This window comes from Anabrus simplex, chromosome 5, assembly GCF_040414725.1.
Source record: "Anabrus simplex isolate iqAnaSimp1 chromosome 5, ASM4041472v1, whole genome shotgun sequence".
NCBI classification, from domain to species: domain Eukaryota; kingdom Metazoa; phylum Arthropoda; class Insecta; order Orthoptera; family Tettigoniidae; genus Anabrus; species Anabrus simplex.
In genome coordinates this window covers 7,491,716-7,511,447 of record NC_090269.1, presented here as the reverse complement: position 1 = coordinate 7,511,447, position 19,732 = coordinate 7,491,716, and the positions used below count along the sequence as shown (strand labels likewise).

Sequence of the window (19,732 nt, the reverse complement as noted above, 5' to 3'; positions counted from 1 at the left end):
TGTACAATTTAGGGGTGGTAGATGGAGAAAGGGCAAGCCCCACATACACGGAAGTGCCTCCATCTCCACATGTGTACATAAACTCTACTGAATATTTATATACAAACTTATGTAGACAATTTTAAATATACATATTTACACTACAAACACTGTACCCTTAGAATAATAATTATCTTGATTTATCCTGAAAATATTAGAGTAAGAACACCCAGCCATTTATACTCTCACTCAGACCCCTGTATACACACTCATTCACTACCACTCCCACACACACACACACACGCATACACATTCGCCCACATACACCTGTACTTGCACCCATCCTTCTTGCAATTCTAATTTATACAAGTTATATACATCACATATAGGTTTATATTTACATATACATTTTCTTTACTTCGCGGAGGAAGTGAGGAAGAGGAAGTAGCTTTACCTCAGATGGTATAAGGTTCCACGTACGAGCAGCCCTTGAGTAAAACCCATTTAAATATGAGGTTGTTCTAGCGAAGGGAGGGACAAGAGTAACTCCTTGGCCTCTTTTAACAGAGCGGTAATTGAGCTGCAGGCGGTGGAAAGGGGAGAGGTGTGTGTTATCTGTCAGGGATTTCCTAAGGAAGGCTACATGTATTTGTGTACATAACGAGTTCACTGGTGGCAATGACCTGGCTGTGTTTAAGGGGATGTGTTTGTTAATTAAACGTTCTGCTCGTCGCTGGATACCTTCTAGTTTCCTCATATTTTCCGTTGTAGTTGGATGCCAGGAAGGAAGGCCATATAATAGTATGGGCCGCACAAGGGAAATATAAGCCGTTCGTAGGGCTTTACTTCTTCCTCCCGAGAGACATCTACGGACGAAACCTAGCGCCCGGTATGCCTTACACCTCACTTCCTCCACGTGTTTATTCCATTTCAGATTGTCCGTAATGTGATTACCGAGCAGTCTGATGGAGTTAGAAGTTGGCAGTTGGATTCCACATAGAGTAGGTTGGTTCTGGAGTGGTTGTTTAGCTCTGCTTAGTCTTATATATTTACACTTCTTAATATTTATATACAATCTATTTACCTCACACCACAGAGCTATACTATCCAGATCCGATTGGAATTGTACAATATCATCACTGTTTTTCATGGCTCTGTAAATGACTGTGTCATCGGCATACTGCGCCATGGTCGAATTTACACAATCCGGTAAGTCGAGAGCATAAATCGTGTACAGGAGGGGCCCTATCACACTGCCCTGAATTACTCCAGAAGTAATTGTGGTTTGGTCTGATTTGGCTCCTCCGTACACAACACATTGCGTTCGACCCACCAAAAATGACCTCAACCATGACAGCAGTTTACCCTGAATGCCGTAGTTGCTAAGTTTTAACAGAAGTCTTTGATGTGACACCTGGTCAAAAGCTTTGCTCCAGTCCAGAGTCACACAGTCTATTTGTGAGACATCAGTCTGCTCCAAAGAGAACTGCCAGTCATCAATGACTTTTGTTAGAAGTGTTGTGCAGGATTTTCCCGGAATGAAGCTGTGCTGGTTTGAGTTCAACAGGTTTCTCTCCTTGAGAAAATCCAACATACATTTAGCAACTAGACGCTCCATACATTTACAGACCCCTGATGTTATAGAAACTGGGCAGTAATCATCTACGTTTTCCTTATCTCCATCTTTGAAAACTGGCACTACGTTGGCTTCTTTCCACTCCAAAGGTACAGACCCGGTATTAATGGAATAGTTGAAGAGAGCGCAAAGCGAGGGCGCCAAGGCGACTGCACAATTCTTGAGAATTCTTGCTGGCACTCGGTCCGGCCCGGTCGCGGCATGAGGTCTTGTTTTCAGAAGGCTCTCCTTTACTTCATTCGTTGAGAAATACAGGTTGGTTAGAGGGAAGAGAGGGGCAGATGTTGTCCTTGAATATAGCATGTTCTCTTCCTCAGTAGGTATGGAGAATTTACTTTTAAATTTCCTGTTGAAGGTGTCTGCAATTTCTTGTGGTGTGGAGACTGCCGTACCGTTATGTTCAAATACAGATGGAGCTCTGTTGCAACCTTTACTTCTGAGAAGAGCCCAGAGTTCCTTGGAGTTGGTGTTGAGACTGTGGATGTAAGAATCGTAGGAATCTCTGATAGATTGTTTAGCCTTGTTCCTAGCCAGCCTGTATTTCTCCCAATCAAAATCGGTTGGATTTCTTTTCCATTTCTGGTACAGGCGGTCCCTTCTTCGAATTTCTCGCACTATCTCCTTGGTAATCCATGGAGATTTCCGTCTGCTGGTTATATTTACTGTTGGTGTGGTTTCTTCTACGCATTGAAAGAAAATTTTCTTCCAGTCGTTCCATATCTTGTTTATGTCAGTACTGCCGGTGAAATCTGAGGTGAGAACGGGGAGGCGGTTGGATAGTAAAGTGGATAGATCGTTCCAGTTTGTTCGGGAAAAATTATAAACCGTTCTGGTATGGAGTTTGGGGGATGGTTTTATATGGGTCAGTGTTGCGAGAATTGCCTAATGGTCACAGAATCCAGGAATAGTATTAAGAGATCGGACGGACTGTGGTATATTACTTAGGAAAAGATCAAGGGTTGAGCGTGTTGTTTGCGTAATACGCGTGGCTTCGAACATTAATTGATGAAGGAATAAATCATAGAAAGCGGAAAGGAATTTATTGGCGAGGGGGTTATTTGGAACAGGTGCAGCATTTCTGGACCACGTAATTTCTAAGTTGAAATCACCGACAATATAAATGGCACCGTAATTTTGTTGTACATGTTGCACACGCTCGAGAGAGAGGATTAGTTCATCGTTCATTTCCGGCGACGACTTAGGGGCGCGATAAATTGATCCAATAAGGAATTTACGTTTGTTGCACGTCACTTCCACCCACAGTGCTTCGGCTGCTGTCTCCAGGTGGTGAACTCGAGTTGGATTACATTCTGGCTTGGCTGCAATTAGAACTCCCCCTGCAGAGCGGTGGGATCGGTCCTTACGGAACAATATCAGCGAGTCAGGGAACACTTCTGAGTCATTAATTTTGCTGGACAACCACGTCTCATTGACACATACGATGGTCGGGTCAAGGCTTTCAAGCGATGCGTGGATATTTTGTAACCGTCCAGGTCGCATAATACTGCACGCATTGAAGGCAAAAAGTGATATATTTTTATTTACATATGTACATTTAGAATTATTCACTAAGTCACTTGGCTTATCACTGGTAACTGTAAAGAACGAGTCTGATAACAGCGGCATTTCACACTTCCAGCATAACCATGTACGGGAACCGTTCTTTATTTTTCTGAATTCAGACACTGAGACTTTAGCGCAGGTTCTATGGCCTTTTAGCGAGCAATTATTACAGTGGACAAATAATTGATTCCTCCTACCACTATTTCCGCAAATAGTGCACTGTTGTGGACCCGGGTTTAGTTCGATGTCCCCACTTAGGGCAAGTGCCAAGCACAGCAGTGGCTGATTATCTACAGGCAGTCTGACAACACCGCTCCCGTCACTTCGCCGAGGCCGACCTATAGCTGCCATCCCCAGACTTTCAGCACTGCACCACGTCAAACCGTTAAGACTACATTTTTCACTCACCAATAGTTTTTCCAATAGAATTATGTTTTCCAGGTATCCAGGAGGGTTATCTGAAGCGATTGTAGCACTTTTGGAGTACTGCACTGCACTCTTTACCACCAAAAATATAATAATACTGCGCATAACACTCAGCGTCACTTCTGCACACGCCGCCATCTTCTACAGAAATTTTCTTTCTAAATCCATACTGGCTCCTCATGAACCAATTTTTATCATCACATATCCCTCTGATGTACTTTGATATTAAACTCTCCAGTATTTTACAAACTATACTGGTCAGGCTGATTGGTCTGTAGTTCTCTGGTTTTTGACTAAGAACTACGCCATACAATAATGCACTTATTAAATATTCATAAAACCATTAAAAAGGGCAGGCAAAGCAATATGACTACAACATTTATATCAATACGAGTTATCTGACCTATTTATAATGAATGCTGCGGAGTCCTCTAGTAATACTAGCAACAATACGACAATCAGCACGGTTTTAATGTAATGTGTAAACATTTTGTGTCTAGGAACACATAAACAAGTAGAAAATAATACAGGGTGCGCACAAATGATTTGAGCGGTTTTGTCAATTATTTATAGCTACAGTAAAAAAGATATGGTGATGGTGTTTGATGTTGTAAGGCAAGTATCCCTCAAAATTTTGCTTTGTTTGAGTAGCCCTCCATACATTGTGCTTCCCCCAACGCCCGCGAGAGTGCAACAGTTGCAACATCTTGCAGACATGATGCGTCCTGTACTCCAACAGTTGCAAAGATGGCGACTAACAGTGAAAAAGAGTATGCCGGTCTGGAATTTTATTCCAGCCGACCTGTGACAACCGTGCGACGAAACTTTAGAACTAAGTATCGGAAAGATCCAACTCCATTCGCCGATGGTATGAACAGTTCGAAACCACAGGATTTCTGTGCAAGGGAAAATCACCAGGCCAGCCTAGTGTGCCTGAAGCAACGGTTGAGCGTGTGTGACGCACTTTTGATCATAGCCCGCAAAAGTCAGCTCGTCGAGCGAGCAGGGAAATGAACATGCCTCGTTCGACAGTTTGGAAAGTCGTTAGGAAAAGAATGCAGATGCGCCCTTACAGTTTGCATCTGCTACAGGCATTGTCGCCGGCAGACAAAGTGAAACTGCTTTGAGTTTTGTACAAGTTTTCAGGAGCGCATGGAAGATGATGAATTTTGTGACAACCTTATCTTCAGTAACGAGGCAGCATTTTTTCTGAGTGGTAAAGTTAACTGGCACAATTTACGAATTTGGGGGACTGAAAATCCCTGTACCTGTGTGCAGCACGTTCGTGACTCTCCCAAGCTCAATGATTTCTGTGCCATCTTGAAATTTAAAGTTTATGGTCCCTTCTTCTACGCTGAAAAATCCTTTACAGGGCACGTCTACCTGAATATGCTGGAGAAATGGTTCATGCCACAGTTGGAAACCGATAGCATGAACTTCATCTATCAACAGGATGGTGCTCCCCCTCTTTTCCATGTTGACGTTTGTCACTTTCTGAACAGCAGACTTCTAGAAAGATGGATTGGTCGTATCGTGAATGAAGATAACACCTTCATGCCATGGCCTCCATGCTCTCCTGACCTTGCCCCTTGTGACTTCGTATGGGGTTATGTGAAAGATGCAGTTTCTACGCCACCATTACCGCCTGATCTAACAGAACTGCAGGCCGGCATCATCAACACCTTGTCAAATTGACAGCGACATGCTACGTCGGGTGTGAGACGAACTTGACTATAGAGTTGATATGTGTAGAGTCACTCATGGACCACATATCAAGCACTTGTAGGCTCATAAAAAACTTTGTGAGTTTTTCTGTCCATCTATATAATTTTGTAATGTTACAACAAATAATAAACAAACAGGGATTTTTTGAAAGCGCTCCAATCATTTGTGCACACCCTGTACTGTAGCTACAGTAAAAGAATACTAAGAATCTCCAAAAAGAAAAAAACTGGAAGGATTCAAAATAATAAAACAAATTGCAAAAGCGAATGATACAGCCCAGAAATGGTATACAGAATTTTATGTAAAGAAAAAAAAAAAGGAAGTGAAGAAAAAATGAAGACAAGAAAGATACAGATTGTAATCATAATTTCAAATATCTTCAAGAAATGTAAGTTAAAAAGGTCTATTTGTCCAAATCATTAACGAGTAATAAAAGAAAAGTCTACTGAAATCAGAAAAGTAGCAAAACCGGCATTGTGAGGTCCAGTGGACTGCAAAGTTTCTATACCCTGATCTGGAGAACAGACAATGATGTTATCGCAACAGCTATTGATAGCACACTCCACAGCTAGACAGTACTGCCACGTCGATTCACTGGGAATTATGGTACTTAAAAGGTATGGTCAAATGTTCCACCTTTACAATACTAATTTTTTAATTTAACTCGCTTGAAGGAGTGAATGTATCGTAACACACTGCATTGTCACACAGTGACACACATGCCAGTTCCCGTTTTGACATGCCCCATTTGGATGTAATCAAACATTTGTTGTTATATGGCATTCCCCAGACAAAGTAATTTCAATCATTGCTTCATGATCCATATGTGAATGTATTGTTCAGCTGAAGATGATCCAAAAAAAGGGGGTCAAAACCGGTACTATAGTAAATAATTAAAATAAATAAGTATTGATAAAGTGGAAGTCTTTTCTTATTTATAATTGTGTAGTTTGACAATATGGATATGAAGATTACGATGGATCAGAATGTTGGACAAAAAATATCTGAGTAGATTACAAGCGACAGCGATGCGCTTTCTGCGAAGGATCTTGGGTAAAACGAGGCGGGCAAGATAAGAAATGAAACAATATGAGACATGCTACAGATTAAACCCCTAAAAGAAATTATGGAGAGAAATAGGCTGAAATGGTCTGGCCACGTTAAAGGAAAGGGACAAGAAAGATTACCAAGAAGAGCTCTGGAATGGAGAGAATCTGGAAGAAGACCCATTGGAAGACCACGAACAAGATGGGGGGGATCAGGTGAAGGATGATGTTAATCAGAGAGGATTATAATGGGAGACAGTGATGAACAACAGACTGAGAAAAAAGAGAAGGTTTGAAGAGGATCTGTGAACGACCTGCATAAGCAGAAACGCTTCAGGTAGAAGAAGAGATGATGTTAGATAAATAACTTGTAAATTTAAAGCAAGGAATGGGAATACGAACAAAAGGTTACAAAAAAGAATGAACAACAGAGAGGAGAGATGAGAACAACCATTAAAACATAAAAGAAAATGAACAAATACCACATCCTCTAATACAGCCATCTTCACATAGGTGAGTTGCTGATCCCATAATACAATGCCTTATTAATGTCCTAGATAGGAAAATCTACACTATGAACAAACCTGCTTTAGGTAGAAATCCAGATCATGGCCATCACAGTATTCCAGAACAGTACAGAAGGAATTGGCATCTATTTCAAACACATCGTAGAGCTTGACTACTCGAGGATGATCTAATGCTTTGTGGATATTGTACTCCCTCAACGCATGCCTGAAACAGAAAAATTACACAGGGGTGAAATAAATAAAAAGAGTATTTTAATTTGATTGCATGATTAAAAATACAGATGATTTCAAAATGTAAATTTTAATAGAAAGTATGACCTACATGTAACACAGGTGGAAAATAACGCCCTAATTTGGCGACAGTGACCAGTGAAGTAAACTGGCCTGTGCTCTCACTTGTTTCTACTACACAAGCAGTCAAGTGCAGCTTGCAGTTTGATGATAACCTTCATTTGAAGTGGACATAATCCTGAACTTTGTTCCTTCCATTTACCCATGCATATCAGCCATCTCGCTGGTTTGCTCCTCTGATGAAAGCTCTCCAACTTTTAAGGCAGAGAGCACTTTCCTTCAGTTAGTGACATGTGTGGACATGTATGTTTTAGTTCGCCTATGAAAGATGGATATGGTCTTGCTTGATGTTTCTCTCCAGCCTACCTTCTATTATGTCTCATAGCAAGCTTCCTTGTCGGAACGTGTGTCCAATCCACACGAGGGCTTCCACTCAGCAGCTGCAGAATTTCTCTTACTTCACAAACTCAATTTTGTACTTCTGCATTTGCGATGTAATTGACTTTAAGCAAGCACCTCCAACACCAGAGATCTCAAATACCTGAATACAAACCATCAGGTTGGCGTTTACATTACGAATTAATAATGATATTTATTTGATGTCCACTAACTACAGTACTTTTAAAGCTTTGGAAGATGCCAGGGTGCTAAAATTTTGACTTACAAGGATTCTTCTATGCGCTAGTACATGTAATAGTAATAGGTTGGCAGAGCTGGGATCAAACTCGTTCACTTGCGTTCAGAAGGTCAGTGCATCTAATGCCTAAGCCATCCAGCAGTTAAGAATTGAACTAGAGAAATGGGAAAAAGTGAAATTTCTCATAATACTTCAAAGCTGTGTTACAGGAACAAACATCTTCATGGAAGCCTAAGGTGAAAATTAGTCTCTCTCTCACACTCAGCTTTCTGAGAAAGAGGGAAGATATCAGAGTTTATTGAAATCTAAAGCTTAAAAAGTAATGCATAAATGAAAGATCAAGCTATTTCACAGCTGTCCATTTCACACCTTGTTTATATGTCTAATTTCAGTCTTTGAATAATAACCTTAATTCTTCATTCATTTATCCAGAATTGCTTTAGCAACTTCCAAGTTAATAGCTCAATAACACTTTCTTTCTAGACGTAATTTATTTATCCATTTCCGTATATACATTTCCATTGATATTTGAATTTAGCGCGATTTTTTCAGGTCAAGTCACTAGGAGCGCCACCGTCGAATTGTCTCCCATTTTAGCAAGGTTAAATCTGTAAGTGTCGCGTATTGTCTATACTGTATTTGTTACATCTATATCATCACCAGTTCAAAATAATCTTTTATGTCTTGCTCGTGATAACACTAAAATAACTCAATTTTTCAGTTAATGTTTAGGCCCAGGGGGAGACAAACTGAGATTTTATCATATTCATTTTTGAAGCAGAATTCCCCACCTGGCTACACATTCCTGCCACCCTATTGATGATAATGCCTGGGGAATCACTGCTACTCCTTAGTACTGTTTTCTAATCCGGGGTTGGGGCTTGTTTTTACGGCCGGATGTCCTTCCTGACACCAGCCTCAGTTGAAGAGCTGATGAAATGAATGATGGTGAACGAAGTTGGTGAGGAGGTGGAAGGAATCTGCTGTAGTCTATGGATAGGAACTATCCCGTCCTTCATCTGGAAGTGAAAATGGGAATCCAAAGAAAAACATTCCCAGGACAGTCAACGGTGGGGTTTGAACCCACTAGTCTCCCAAATGCAGAGCTTAACTGTAGTGCGCTAGCACACGTAATTACTCCGCTCTGTTACCAACTGCAATATATGCTCATGAAAATAGAAATTTACTACCAAGATTATTTATCACCAGCTCAATTTCCCTTGTCCAGCTCTAGCTGGGACAGGAAGTTAATGACATCCTTCCATCTTCCTCTATCTGACCTCCATCCTTACTTCTTAATTGTTTTACATCTTAGCTTATTTCTCTCCATTCTGCCAGAAAGTTCTTCTACTCTTGATTTCCTTCTGGACATATTCCATCATATTTGTTAAAAATAAAAAATAAAATGAGGTTATTAGAATAGCTACCTGGAATATTTTTACCAGGCAACTTATTATTTTTACAAAACACTGTCAATAGGTGCAACATGAGCGATCAATAATAGTTACTGTTCCCTTTCTTAACCTATACATGCCAATGGGGTTGTTAATGACCAATCACAATAATGTGATTGGTACTAATAGAAAATTGAAATGGGCACATTGTGTCTGTTGTTATTTTGGTTAAAAATAAGTCTGCTATTGTGATTTGCAACAGTTTGAAAACACTTGCTTGTTACTGAAATGTAATGTTTGCTAATGAGAAATAAATATCACTAGTAAGATCACTATTAAGATATTTATCTTTTGTTTTTATAACAATTATATTTAACCCTCTGTCGGGCGCAGCTGGCCTGAGAGGCCAGGAAAACACGTTCTGGCATGCCCTCCCTCCACCTCACTCCCCAGCAGGCTGCCCCTACGAATAGTTTCCCGACTCGTGGCAGTGCATAAGACACCGTACCTGAGTTGACTGCCAGTCTCCATGCAGCACGCCTGTAACTTTCGCGGCTTGTGAGGCTGACTGCTCCAGATTACGTCATAATTTTGAAGGTGAGTTTTTTCAGTATATTTTTATTGCAAGGGTTCATTTAACTCAAAAGCTTGTTCTGTGTGAAAATTCATCAATATCTTTAGAAATAAGTGCTATTCTGAACCTCGCCTCTCAGGCTGAGTGCGCCTGATAACATTATATCAATAACTAATTGAAGTATTTATATCTTTAGTTTCAGATTTCCTGCTGAAATGGCCCAAAAAATGTATGTCTCCAACCCCAAGGATGTTGCGGAAATACGAAGCATCCTCCTTGAGGATAATGGTGATGACCCTGCTTTAGTTGAGGATTTGGGTGAAGAAAGCGACATTGCTTCTGAGGACGAGGTTGAAGAACATGAAGTGGACTCAGAAACTGAACAGGAAGAAGGAGGGACTAGTGGTGAGGAAGACGAAGGAGAAGAGCACATATCGGATGCCTTTTTTCTTGGAAAAGATAAACAGACAAAGTGGACCAAAAAGCCATCTCCGGCTGCTGTTCGTCGTGCACAACGTCACAACATAACACACCTTCCAGGTGTAAAAGGAGATGCAAGAAATTGTAAAACCATATTACAATGTTGGGAATGTTTGTTCAATACAGATATTTTGGAATTGATTGTCAAATATACCAACCAATACACTGAGTCAGTCAAAGCCAAATTTGCCTGAGACAGAGATGCCAGGGAAACAGACCTCATAGAAATTAAGGCATTCATTGGTCTATTGTACCTGGCTGGAGCTTAGAGAGCAAACCGTTCGAGTCTGGAGGAACTATGGGGAACAGAAGGAGATGGGATTGAAAAATTTGGCCTCGTGATGAGTATAAAACGGTTCAAGTTCCTCATACGTTGTATTCGTTTTGACGATCGTACCAGCCGTTCACAACAGAAAGAATATGATCGAGTTTGCCCAATCCGTGAACTGTTTGACTGTTTTGTTCACAACTGTCAAAAGAACTACATTCCGGGAGAAAATGTCACAATCGATGAGATGTGTGTAATATATTCAGTTAAGTGTTCATATTATTTCTAGAAAATACGAATGTAACCTTGCGAGTACAAACAGCTGTAATAGTGTATTACCAGCGCAGGCTGGAGCATTGTATACGTCATAAGTCGTCGTTCAATAAAGCACCGCATTGGCTACTCCCCTCTAGCCCACCCCCAGCCGCAGCCTTCCCTCTATCTCCTGTCAGTCTTGTATCGTCAGTCGTTAGTCGTGATTGTCTGTCTTGAGTTGGCAGTTGTGTCGGGAGTCGTCACTCGTAATGTAACCTGCACCTACTTCAGTCCGTTCCTTAGCCGATGTGGCATTTAAAAATTAAGTGTGTTCTACTGATTGTCTACCCCAAGGTGTTCCAGATGTAAAAATTGGCGACGAGGTAAATGATAAAAGTCATCACGTTCCAGCGCTTCCTCATGGCGACAGAACATTCTAGTATGTTCCACACTACATGACTCAACATAGTGCACTCCATTCTCTCGAACATTCTTCTCACGACGTAATATTGGGTATGTCTTTCACTCCATGCCTTTGAACGACAGTTTTTTCGCTGCCTTTTCGACTTTAGCTCACTTCTATCACACCATGTCCTTAATTGGTAATATTGGACCATTTGACAGTTCGGAAGAAACTTGGTCAACCTATGTGGAACGCTTTGAACTTTATGTCCAGTGCAATGACATTCCAGATGCTAACAAAAGTTAGCACATTTCTGATGGTGGTCGGTGTTAAAACCTACAAGTTGTTGAAAGATTTAATCACCCCTGATAAACCTTCTCAAAAACCCTTTGAAACCATAGTTCAAATTGTCCAAGACCATCTCCATCCTAAACCTTCCTTTATTGTGGAAGGATATAAATTCAGCAGACGGGATCAATTGGAGCATGAGACTGTATCCAAATATATTGTTCAACTTAAGCAATTATCCAAGTATTGCGAGTTCGAGGACAAGCTTCCTGATTATCTCCGGGACAGATTAGTCAGTGGCATCCGTAATGAATCTATCAAGAAACGACTACTGTCAGAGGAGAATCTCACATTCCAGAAGGCGGAACAGCTGGCGTTATCGTTGGAAGCGACCGACAATGACGCAGTATCCTTGGCCTACAACCCCACACCCCGACTGCAGCAGTTTTCAACATGACATTCTCCGAGCTCCAATGTACCTAATGTGCCATCGCGTGTTGTCAAAGTGCCTCAGTGTTTTTGTTGTGGTTATAAAGGTGGTCATACTACTGCCAAGTGCCGTTATCGGGAATATATTTGTAATTTTTGTCGGAAGAAGGGTCACTTAGAGACGGTGTGCAAGGCAAAACATAAGAGTAAGTCTCAATTTCATGTAAAACCAAACATGCCTACAAAGAATTCTTCATTCTCGAGGGTAGTAAGAATCCGCAGGGAAACAAACTTAAACCTAACCAGCATTCTATAGACTTACATAAACTTATTGTTAGTCACGAAAAATTGTGTGATGAGGTGTATGATATTTCTAACATTTTTCAGTGTGATGAAAATGATCAAATCAATCAACCTCAGTTAGGTAACATAACAAAAGTTGAGCCTATTAGAGTAAATTTGATTGTTGATGGAAAGCCAGTTAATTTTGAAGTAGACTCTGGTGCTTGTGTATCTGTTTCTGAAAATTTTTATAACGCTAACTTAAGTCATGTACAATTGATTCCCACAGCCTTAGTTTTAAATTCTTACACCCACGAGAAAATCAAGCCTGTTGGGAAGTTAGAAGTAAATGTTCAATATCAGTCCCTGGAAAAGAGTTTAGAATTGTATGTTACTAGTAATGGATCTAATCCTCTTATGGGGCGTAATTGGATTAAAGAGCTCCAAGTTGTTATAAGCATTCCCAGCAGTGTAAATAATGTAAACGTATCGAATGTAAAAACCAATGCAGAGTCTAAATTAGTACAAGACTTATTTAAGGAATTTCCAGAGGTATTTACTAGTAAATTAGGCTGTTTTAAAGGAGATCCAGTAAAACTAAACCTTAAGCCAGATGCATTACCTAAGTACCACAAACCTAGGTCAATACCTTATTCTTTAAGAGAAAAGGTTGAACAAGAATTGCAAAGTTTAGTGGATGAGGAAATTCTTTCCCCAGTATCCTCAAATGAATGGGCCACTCCGATTGTGCCGGTATTAAAAAAGTATGGTAAAAATCCGTATTTGCGGAGATTTTAAGGTCACTTTAAACCCCTTTCTAGAAGTAGAGAGACACCCACTGCCTAGGATTGAAGACATCTTTGTTGTCTTACAAAAAGGGGATAAGTTTTCTAAAATGGATCTGTCATCAGCGTACATGCAGTTGTTGTTAGCGGAAGAAAGTAAAAAACTATGTACTATAAGTACACATAAAGGGTTATTTGCTTACAACCGTCTTTGTTATGGAATCTCGTCAGCACCGGGTATTTTTCAAAGAGTTATTGAACAAATTCTACACGGTATACCTGGTGTGGCCTCATTTCTTGATGATATTATTGTGACAGGAGCAAATACAGCAGAACATTTGTCAAGGCTACGAGAAGTGTGTAAACACCTAAGTAGTCATGGTTTGACTGTTGGTAAAGATAAGTGCAAGTTTTTCTGTGACAGTCTAGAATATTTAGGCTATGTCATAAGTAAAGATGGTGTAGCTACAGCCAGTGATAAGGTCAAAGCAGTTGTTGAAGCTCCAGTTCCTAAAGATGTTACCCAGCTTAAAGGATTTCTCGGTCTTGTGAACTACTATGCTAAATTTATTCCTAATGTAGCTACTGTTCTTACACCTTTATACCAGCTACTTAGAAAAGATATAGATTTTCACTGGAATTCAGCTTGTCAAAAATCTTTTGAATTAGTCAAAGAAAAATTAGTTTCAGCTCAGGTACTAGCACATTACAACCCTAACTTACCACTCAAGTTGTCATGTGACGCATCACCTTATGGCATTGCAAGTGTTTTAAGTATAATAGAAAAAGATGGTACTGAGAGACCACTTTCTTTTGCAAGTAGAGTCTTAAACTCAGCTGAAAGAAACTACTCCCAAATTGATAAAGAAGCCTTAAGCATTGTGTATGATGTAAAGAAGTTTAATCAGTATTTATGGGGAAGACATTTTACTCTGTGTACAGATCATAAACCGCTTCAAACAATTTTTGGTCCTAAAAAAGGTTTACCAGCCTTTGCAGCAGGTAGATTACAACGCTATGCATTGTTTCTATCAGGTTATGACTATGACATTCAGTATGTCAAATCTCAATGCCATGGCAATGCAGATGGCTTATCTAGGCTACCTGTATCAGCCAATCAGATCGAGGACGTTGATGTTAGTGTGGAGTACATAGGTAGTTATTTACAATGCAAAATGGAATCTGATGTTCCCATTAACTTTAATGATATACATATTAAAACTCAAAAAGATGAGGAGTTAAACAAAATCCTTGGTTATGTGTTGTATGGATGGCCTACTACGCCAGATCCAACTTTAAGCCATTTTGTTAAAAGGCAAGCTGAACTAACTGTAGAACAAGGAATTTTGATGTGGGGCTACCGAGTTGTCATTCCAAGGTCCTTAAGAAAGTCCTTGTTAAATGAATTACACAGTGGACACCTTGGAGTAGTTAAAATTAAATCATTAGCTAGATCGTACTTATGGTGGCCTTCAATTGATCAGGACATTGAAGCCGTAGCTAGCAGTTGCTCAGCGTGTCTTGCCCAGAGAGACAGTCCTATTAGAAGTTCACTCCATGTATGGGAATTTCCACCCAATGTATGGCAAATACTTCATGTAGATTTTTTAGGTCCTTTTAAAGGCAAAATGTATTTGATTGTGATGGACGCTCATAGCAAACGGTTGGAAATTGAAACTGTTAACTCAACTTCAGCTAAGCAAGTCATTGAGAAATTACATTGCAAATTATGAATCTCATTCCGTATTGACGGTTATCACTTTACAAAAGAAAATATTTATAAAATCCTCCTATCAATACAAGTCAAGTCATCTGTTAGATGAAGCAAAGTCTATACATGTTTCAGCCTAATCTCAAGGCCATCTTCAGTAGTAAAACAATGATTACATAATATACAAACAAATTAAAAATCGTAATGATGTGAAGTGACAGTGATCATGATTAGTGAGTTAAAAACACATTGAGGTACAAAGTCCTCTCGTCTAATAGATCTTGCTGACTGTTAAATAAAAACACTATGCTGAGGAGTGTAGTGAGACCGTCAATACTACGAATAAAACGTGTATAACATCTGTAATGAGAAAAAAGGAATATATGAGTGGATGAAGAACAAGTTAAAAATGATGTACGAAAAGAAAACTCATATGACTTACTTGTAACTAAAAGCTGTCGTCTCGAATGGAGATGACCTGTTGTTTATAAGTTTCATTTCCGTATTGATGGATATTACTTTACATAAAAACAATATATATACGATTCTCCACCTTATCAATACGAATTTATTTTACATTACAAATATTCAAGACTAGTTTCGACCCCTATGGGGTCATCCTCAGTTGACATGCATTGTAAATTGTTCATAAAAACATCACGTATAGTGGTAAAAGTTTGGTATGTCTAGTACATGACTAGTGTGCATTGTTCATAAAGACACATATTACCTTACTGCTATTACTATCCAATTTTAAGTTATATAGTATGGAACACAGATATATTTGTGTAACTCAACAGTGACAAGTTCAAATATTTACAGAAATGGCTGTTGATTAGTCACATGATATTACAGAACACAGGCTTGAACATTTTTGATTTAAGTATCAGTGCAACATCTTGCTTTTATACATACTAGAAGCTAAATTCATTTTGTAAAGTCATAACATTCTGATTGAAACTTAGTGTGAGATTAAAATTGAATAAAAATATATTCTAATGTGGATATGCCCATTTTAACAATATTTTAATGTCCACATTAGAATATATTTTTATTCAATTTTAATCTCACACTAAGTTTCAATCAGAATGTTATGACTTTACAAAATGAATTTAGCTTCTAGTATGTATAAAAGCAAGATGTTGCACTGATACTTAAATCAAAAATGTTCAAGCCTGTGTTCTGTAATATCATGTGACTAATCAACAGCCATTTCTGTAAATATTTGAACTTGTCACTGTTGAGTTACACAAATATATCTGTGTTCCATACTATATAACTTAAAATTGGATAGTAATAGCAGTAAGGTAATATGTGTCTTTATGAACAATGCACACTAGTCATGTACTAGACATACCAAACTTTTACCACTATACGTGATGTTTTTATGAACAATTTACAATGCATGTCAACTGAGGATGACCCCATAGGGGTCGAAACTAGTCTTGAATATTTGTAATGTAAAATAAATTCGTATTGATAAGGTGGAGAATCGTATATATATTGTTTTTATGTAAAGGAGATGACCTTGTCGGTCTCAAGTCACATTGACAACTAAGCCTGTGTGTGGCTTACTGTGTATCTGTGTCGATGTGGTTGGGAGGGGTAATGGAGATGGAGGGGGAGGGGTAGGGAGGGAGGGACGTTGTGATTCGCGGAAGGAGGGTGTTGATGGAAGGGCGGGTCTTGTTCTAGAATGTCGGTAGTGAAACTCTTTTTTTTATTAATGGACTGTTCGCAGATGAGCGGGACAAAGGTTTCCAATGAAATAGTTTTCTTTTCGTTGATTTCATTTAAGTTATAGACGGGATTGTTATATTGGTCGATATCTATATGTATATTCTCTTGTATATTAAGTAAGGGACCTTTCTGTTCGTAATGCAGGATCTTTAAATCTTGATCAATTGCTATGTATTTATGATTTTTCTCTCTACAATGTTCGCTCATGGCTGAGTAGCGATTATACTTTAAGGCATTAAGATGTTCGGAGTATCTTACATTGAAACTGCGGCCTGTTTGCCCAATATACGTTGAAAGACATGATTGGCATTTTAATTTGTATATTTCAGAGTTAGAAAATTTTTTGCTGTTGACAGTATGAGAATTTAAAAACATTTTTGTATTGGTGTGAACGGTCTTGAAAGCTACTTTTAACTTGTGCTTTTTAAAGATGTTTGAAATAGGAAATATATATATATATATTATTATTATGATTATTATTATTATTATTATTATTATTATTAAAGGTAAATGTGGTGAACTTCTCTTTATGGGAAGATTGTTTTTCTAAGGTGGTCTTGGGTTTATTTCTAAATTTATTGAGAATTTTATTCACGAAAGCTTTACTGAAACCACTACCTTCGGCTATTGCATAAATGGTGTTGATTTCCTTTCTAAAATTCTTACAGGATAACGGAACATTAAGAGCTCTGAAAATCATACTATTGTAAGCTGTCTTCTTCTGTGTCCCTGGGTGTAGAGAAGTTTGGTGGATTGTATTTATTGTGTGAGTGAGCTTCCTGTAAATATTAAAAGAAATGGTTTTATTCTGATTGCGAGTAATAGTTAAATCGAGATAATTACGGGAATTGTTGTTCTCGGATTCTATCGTAAACTTTATGTGTAGATCCAGGTTATTAAGTAATTCAAGAACGGTGTTGCTGTCAGTAATGTGAGAATCCAGGATAATAAAAGTATCATCAACATACCGAGTCCAATGTTTGATCCCATTAATTTTACCTATAATGTGAGTGTATTCGAGGAAATCTACGTAAATATCAGCGAGGATTCCCGAGGCCGGTGACCCCATAGGAAGCCCCTTCTGTTGGTATATGATGTTATTGTCATATAAATTATCTTCAAGATTTCCTTCCTTTATGTCCAGTAGTTTTGGCTCTACAATGATGAATGAGTCAGAAAGTCAGGACATGTTCTTTTATATGTATAGACCAGCTGATGTACCCATGCTTCGCTACGGAATTCTACATTGTATAGAGAATTCTAGGTTAGGTAGTGTACACAGCTTATAACGTTACCCTAGAAACGTGACGGGGAAGTCACCAAATGACTCTTCTAATATGAAGACTGGGTTAGGGAATTTTCATTGTAAAGTTAGGTCCGCTTGCCTACCATCAGTCACAATAAACTTGGAGAGTTTTCATTATAATGGTAAGCACTCAATATCCACCTGCCTTTTTACATCCTCAGAAAGACTTTCTTAGTAGTTTTCCCAACTGAAATGAACATAGGTCATTACAATGACATCAGTAGGAATGGCACGATTAAAAGCAATGCTTTCATATGAAATACGCAATCAAATTGAAAAACCACACATTTTCTCACTTTTAACGAACAGTACTAAGTTTCCGACCTAACAATCCAAAGTTCCACAGCTCAAATGACCAAACCGCAGACAGCTGTGAACTGTGAACACACTTCGTCTTTTTCCAGCAGGGTGGCGTGGTCGAATAGTAGAGAGTCCCAGAGGAGAAACTATGCCCTTTTACTAACCTGTTTCCTAGGAGTATCCGATCAATCGGAAAATTTAAATTCACTACACTGGCGGTGGAAATAGCTATCTGACTTGGAGGCAAATTTTTCCTCCAGGCAAGAGCACAAACCCCCTCTTCACTGGTAATTTGGAATACAATGAATGTAGAATTTAATAAAAGTGAAGAGGAAGAAGCTTTTCTTAAGAAACAGCTCTTTTCAGTGTTGAATTTTGAGTTATTTAGTGAATTGTGGTGCTATAATTTGGAATGGGCCTAAATTGTAATTCTAGACCAGGTCATACTACTACTACTACTACTACTACTACTACTACTACAACGAAGTAACCCTCTGCCTTAAATGTGCACACTGCTCATTCAAAACAGTGCATCAGAGTAGGGATCAAATACCTGGAATACTACGATGAATCAGTGTGTTACGTACCAGCAGTATCAGGAAATGAATGAACCAGAGGAATGGAATGCTAAAGAAGAAAGTTTTCTAACTCCCCAGTTATTTCTCTCCAATATTCAGTCACGCTGTTATACTCGGTACGTAGCAGTAATCCCATCTATTAAGGTTGAGTGGCAGCATAAGAGACAAAGAACATCATAACAAACAACGGTCAATATAATGTTATTGTTGATGAATGTTTTGCACTTTCGATATTGTAGACCTTCACATTTAGTTTTCCTCCGACTCTGAAATACCAAGATAGCGGGTTCAAACCCAGCAGAGGTAGTCGGATTTTCGAAGGGCGGAAAAGAGTCCATTCGACACTCCATGTCATACGATGTCGGCATGTAAAAGATCTCTGGTGATACATTTGGTATTTACCCGACAAAATTAATTAAATCTCAGCCATAGACGCCCAAGAGAGATCCGGTTTACTCTGTCTGCCATCTAGCGGACCTAGAGTAAAACGGAACGTCGAAATTGACGAGCAGACAGCCAGATGCCATCAAATCGAAATGTCTGCATACGGTAGCTGAGGCCATACGATTATTATTATTATTATTATTATTATTATTATGATTATTATTATTATTATAGTCGGTGCGGTAAAACTGAATAAAAATTGTATTCTCTCTAACTTTTGTTATGTAGTACTCTTTGATAGGACCAATAACATAGGTACTTAAAAAATAAATATTTGGTGCCTTCCCCTAAACTACAATTTCATCCAGAGTGAATAAAACTGATTATAGCTTAGACTGTAGTTTCTTATTCCCCAACTCTATATACCGATTTTCATTAAATTCTGCTAACCCATTTTCTCGTGGCACGGCGTTTATATGGACTTAGCAACAAAAATACGAATTCACGAATTTCTCTGTTATCATAACCGGAACAGCAAAAATGTATAAGACATAAATCTTCAGAAAATTAATTCTATATAACTTTAGTTATGTAATATTTATCGATAAGACCACTAATAATATAAATATTTGAGAATAAAATTTTAGTACTTCCCCTAAACTACCATTTCATTCAGCATGATTAAAATAATTTATAGCCTAGATTGTAGTGGTTCATACCTCGAC

The 19,732-nt window shown here is 38.7% G+C and overlaps 1 protein-coding gene across 10 annotated transcripts in view; it reads right to left on the bottom strand.

Annotated features, from left to right (window-relative positions):
- Tlk (Tousled-like kinase) overlaps positions 1–19,732 on the bottom strand; it is an 883,856-nt gene that overhangs the window by 120,909 nt on the left and 743,215 nt on the right. For all 10 annotated transcript variants that reach the window (XM_067146736.2, XM_067146743.2, XM_067146741.2 and 7 more), the window contains one exon: positions 6,960–7,107. In XM_067146736.2, the coding sequence (XP_067002837.1) occupies positions 6,960–7,107 (148 nt within the window). The remainder of the gene's footprint in view (positions 1–6,959; positions 7,108–19,732) is intronic.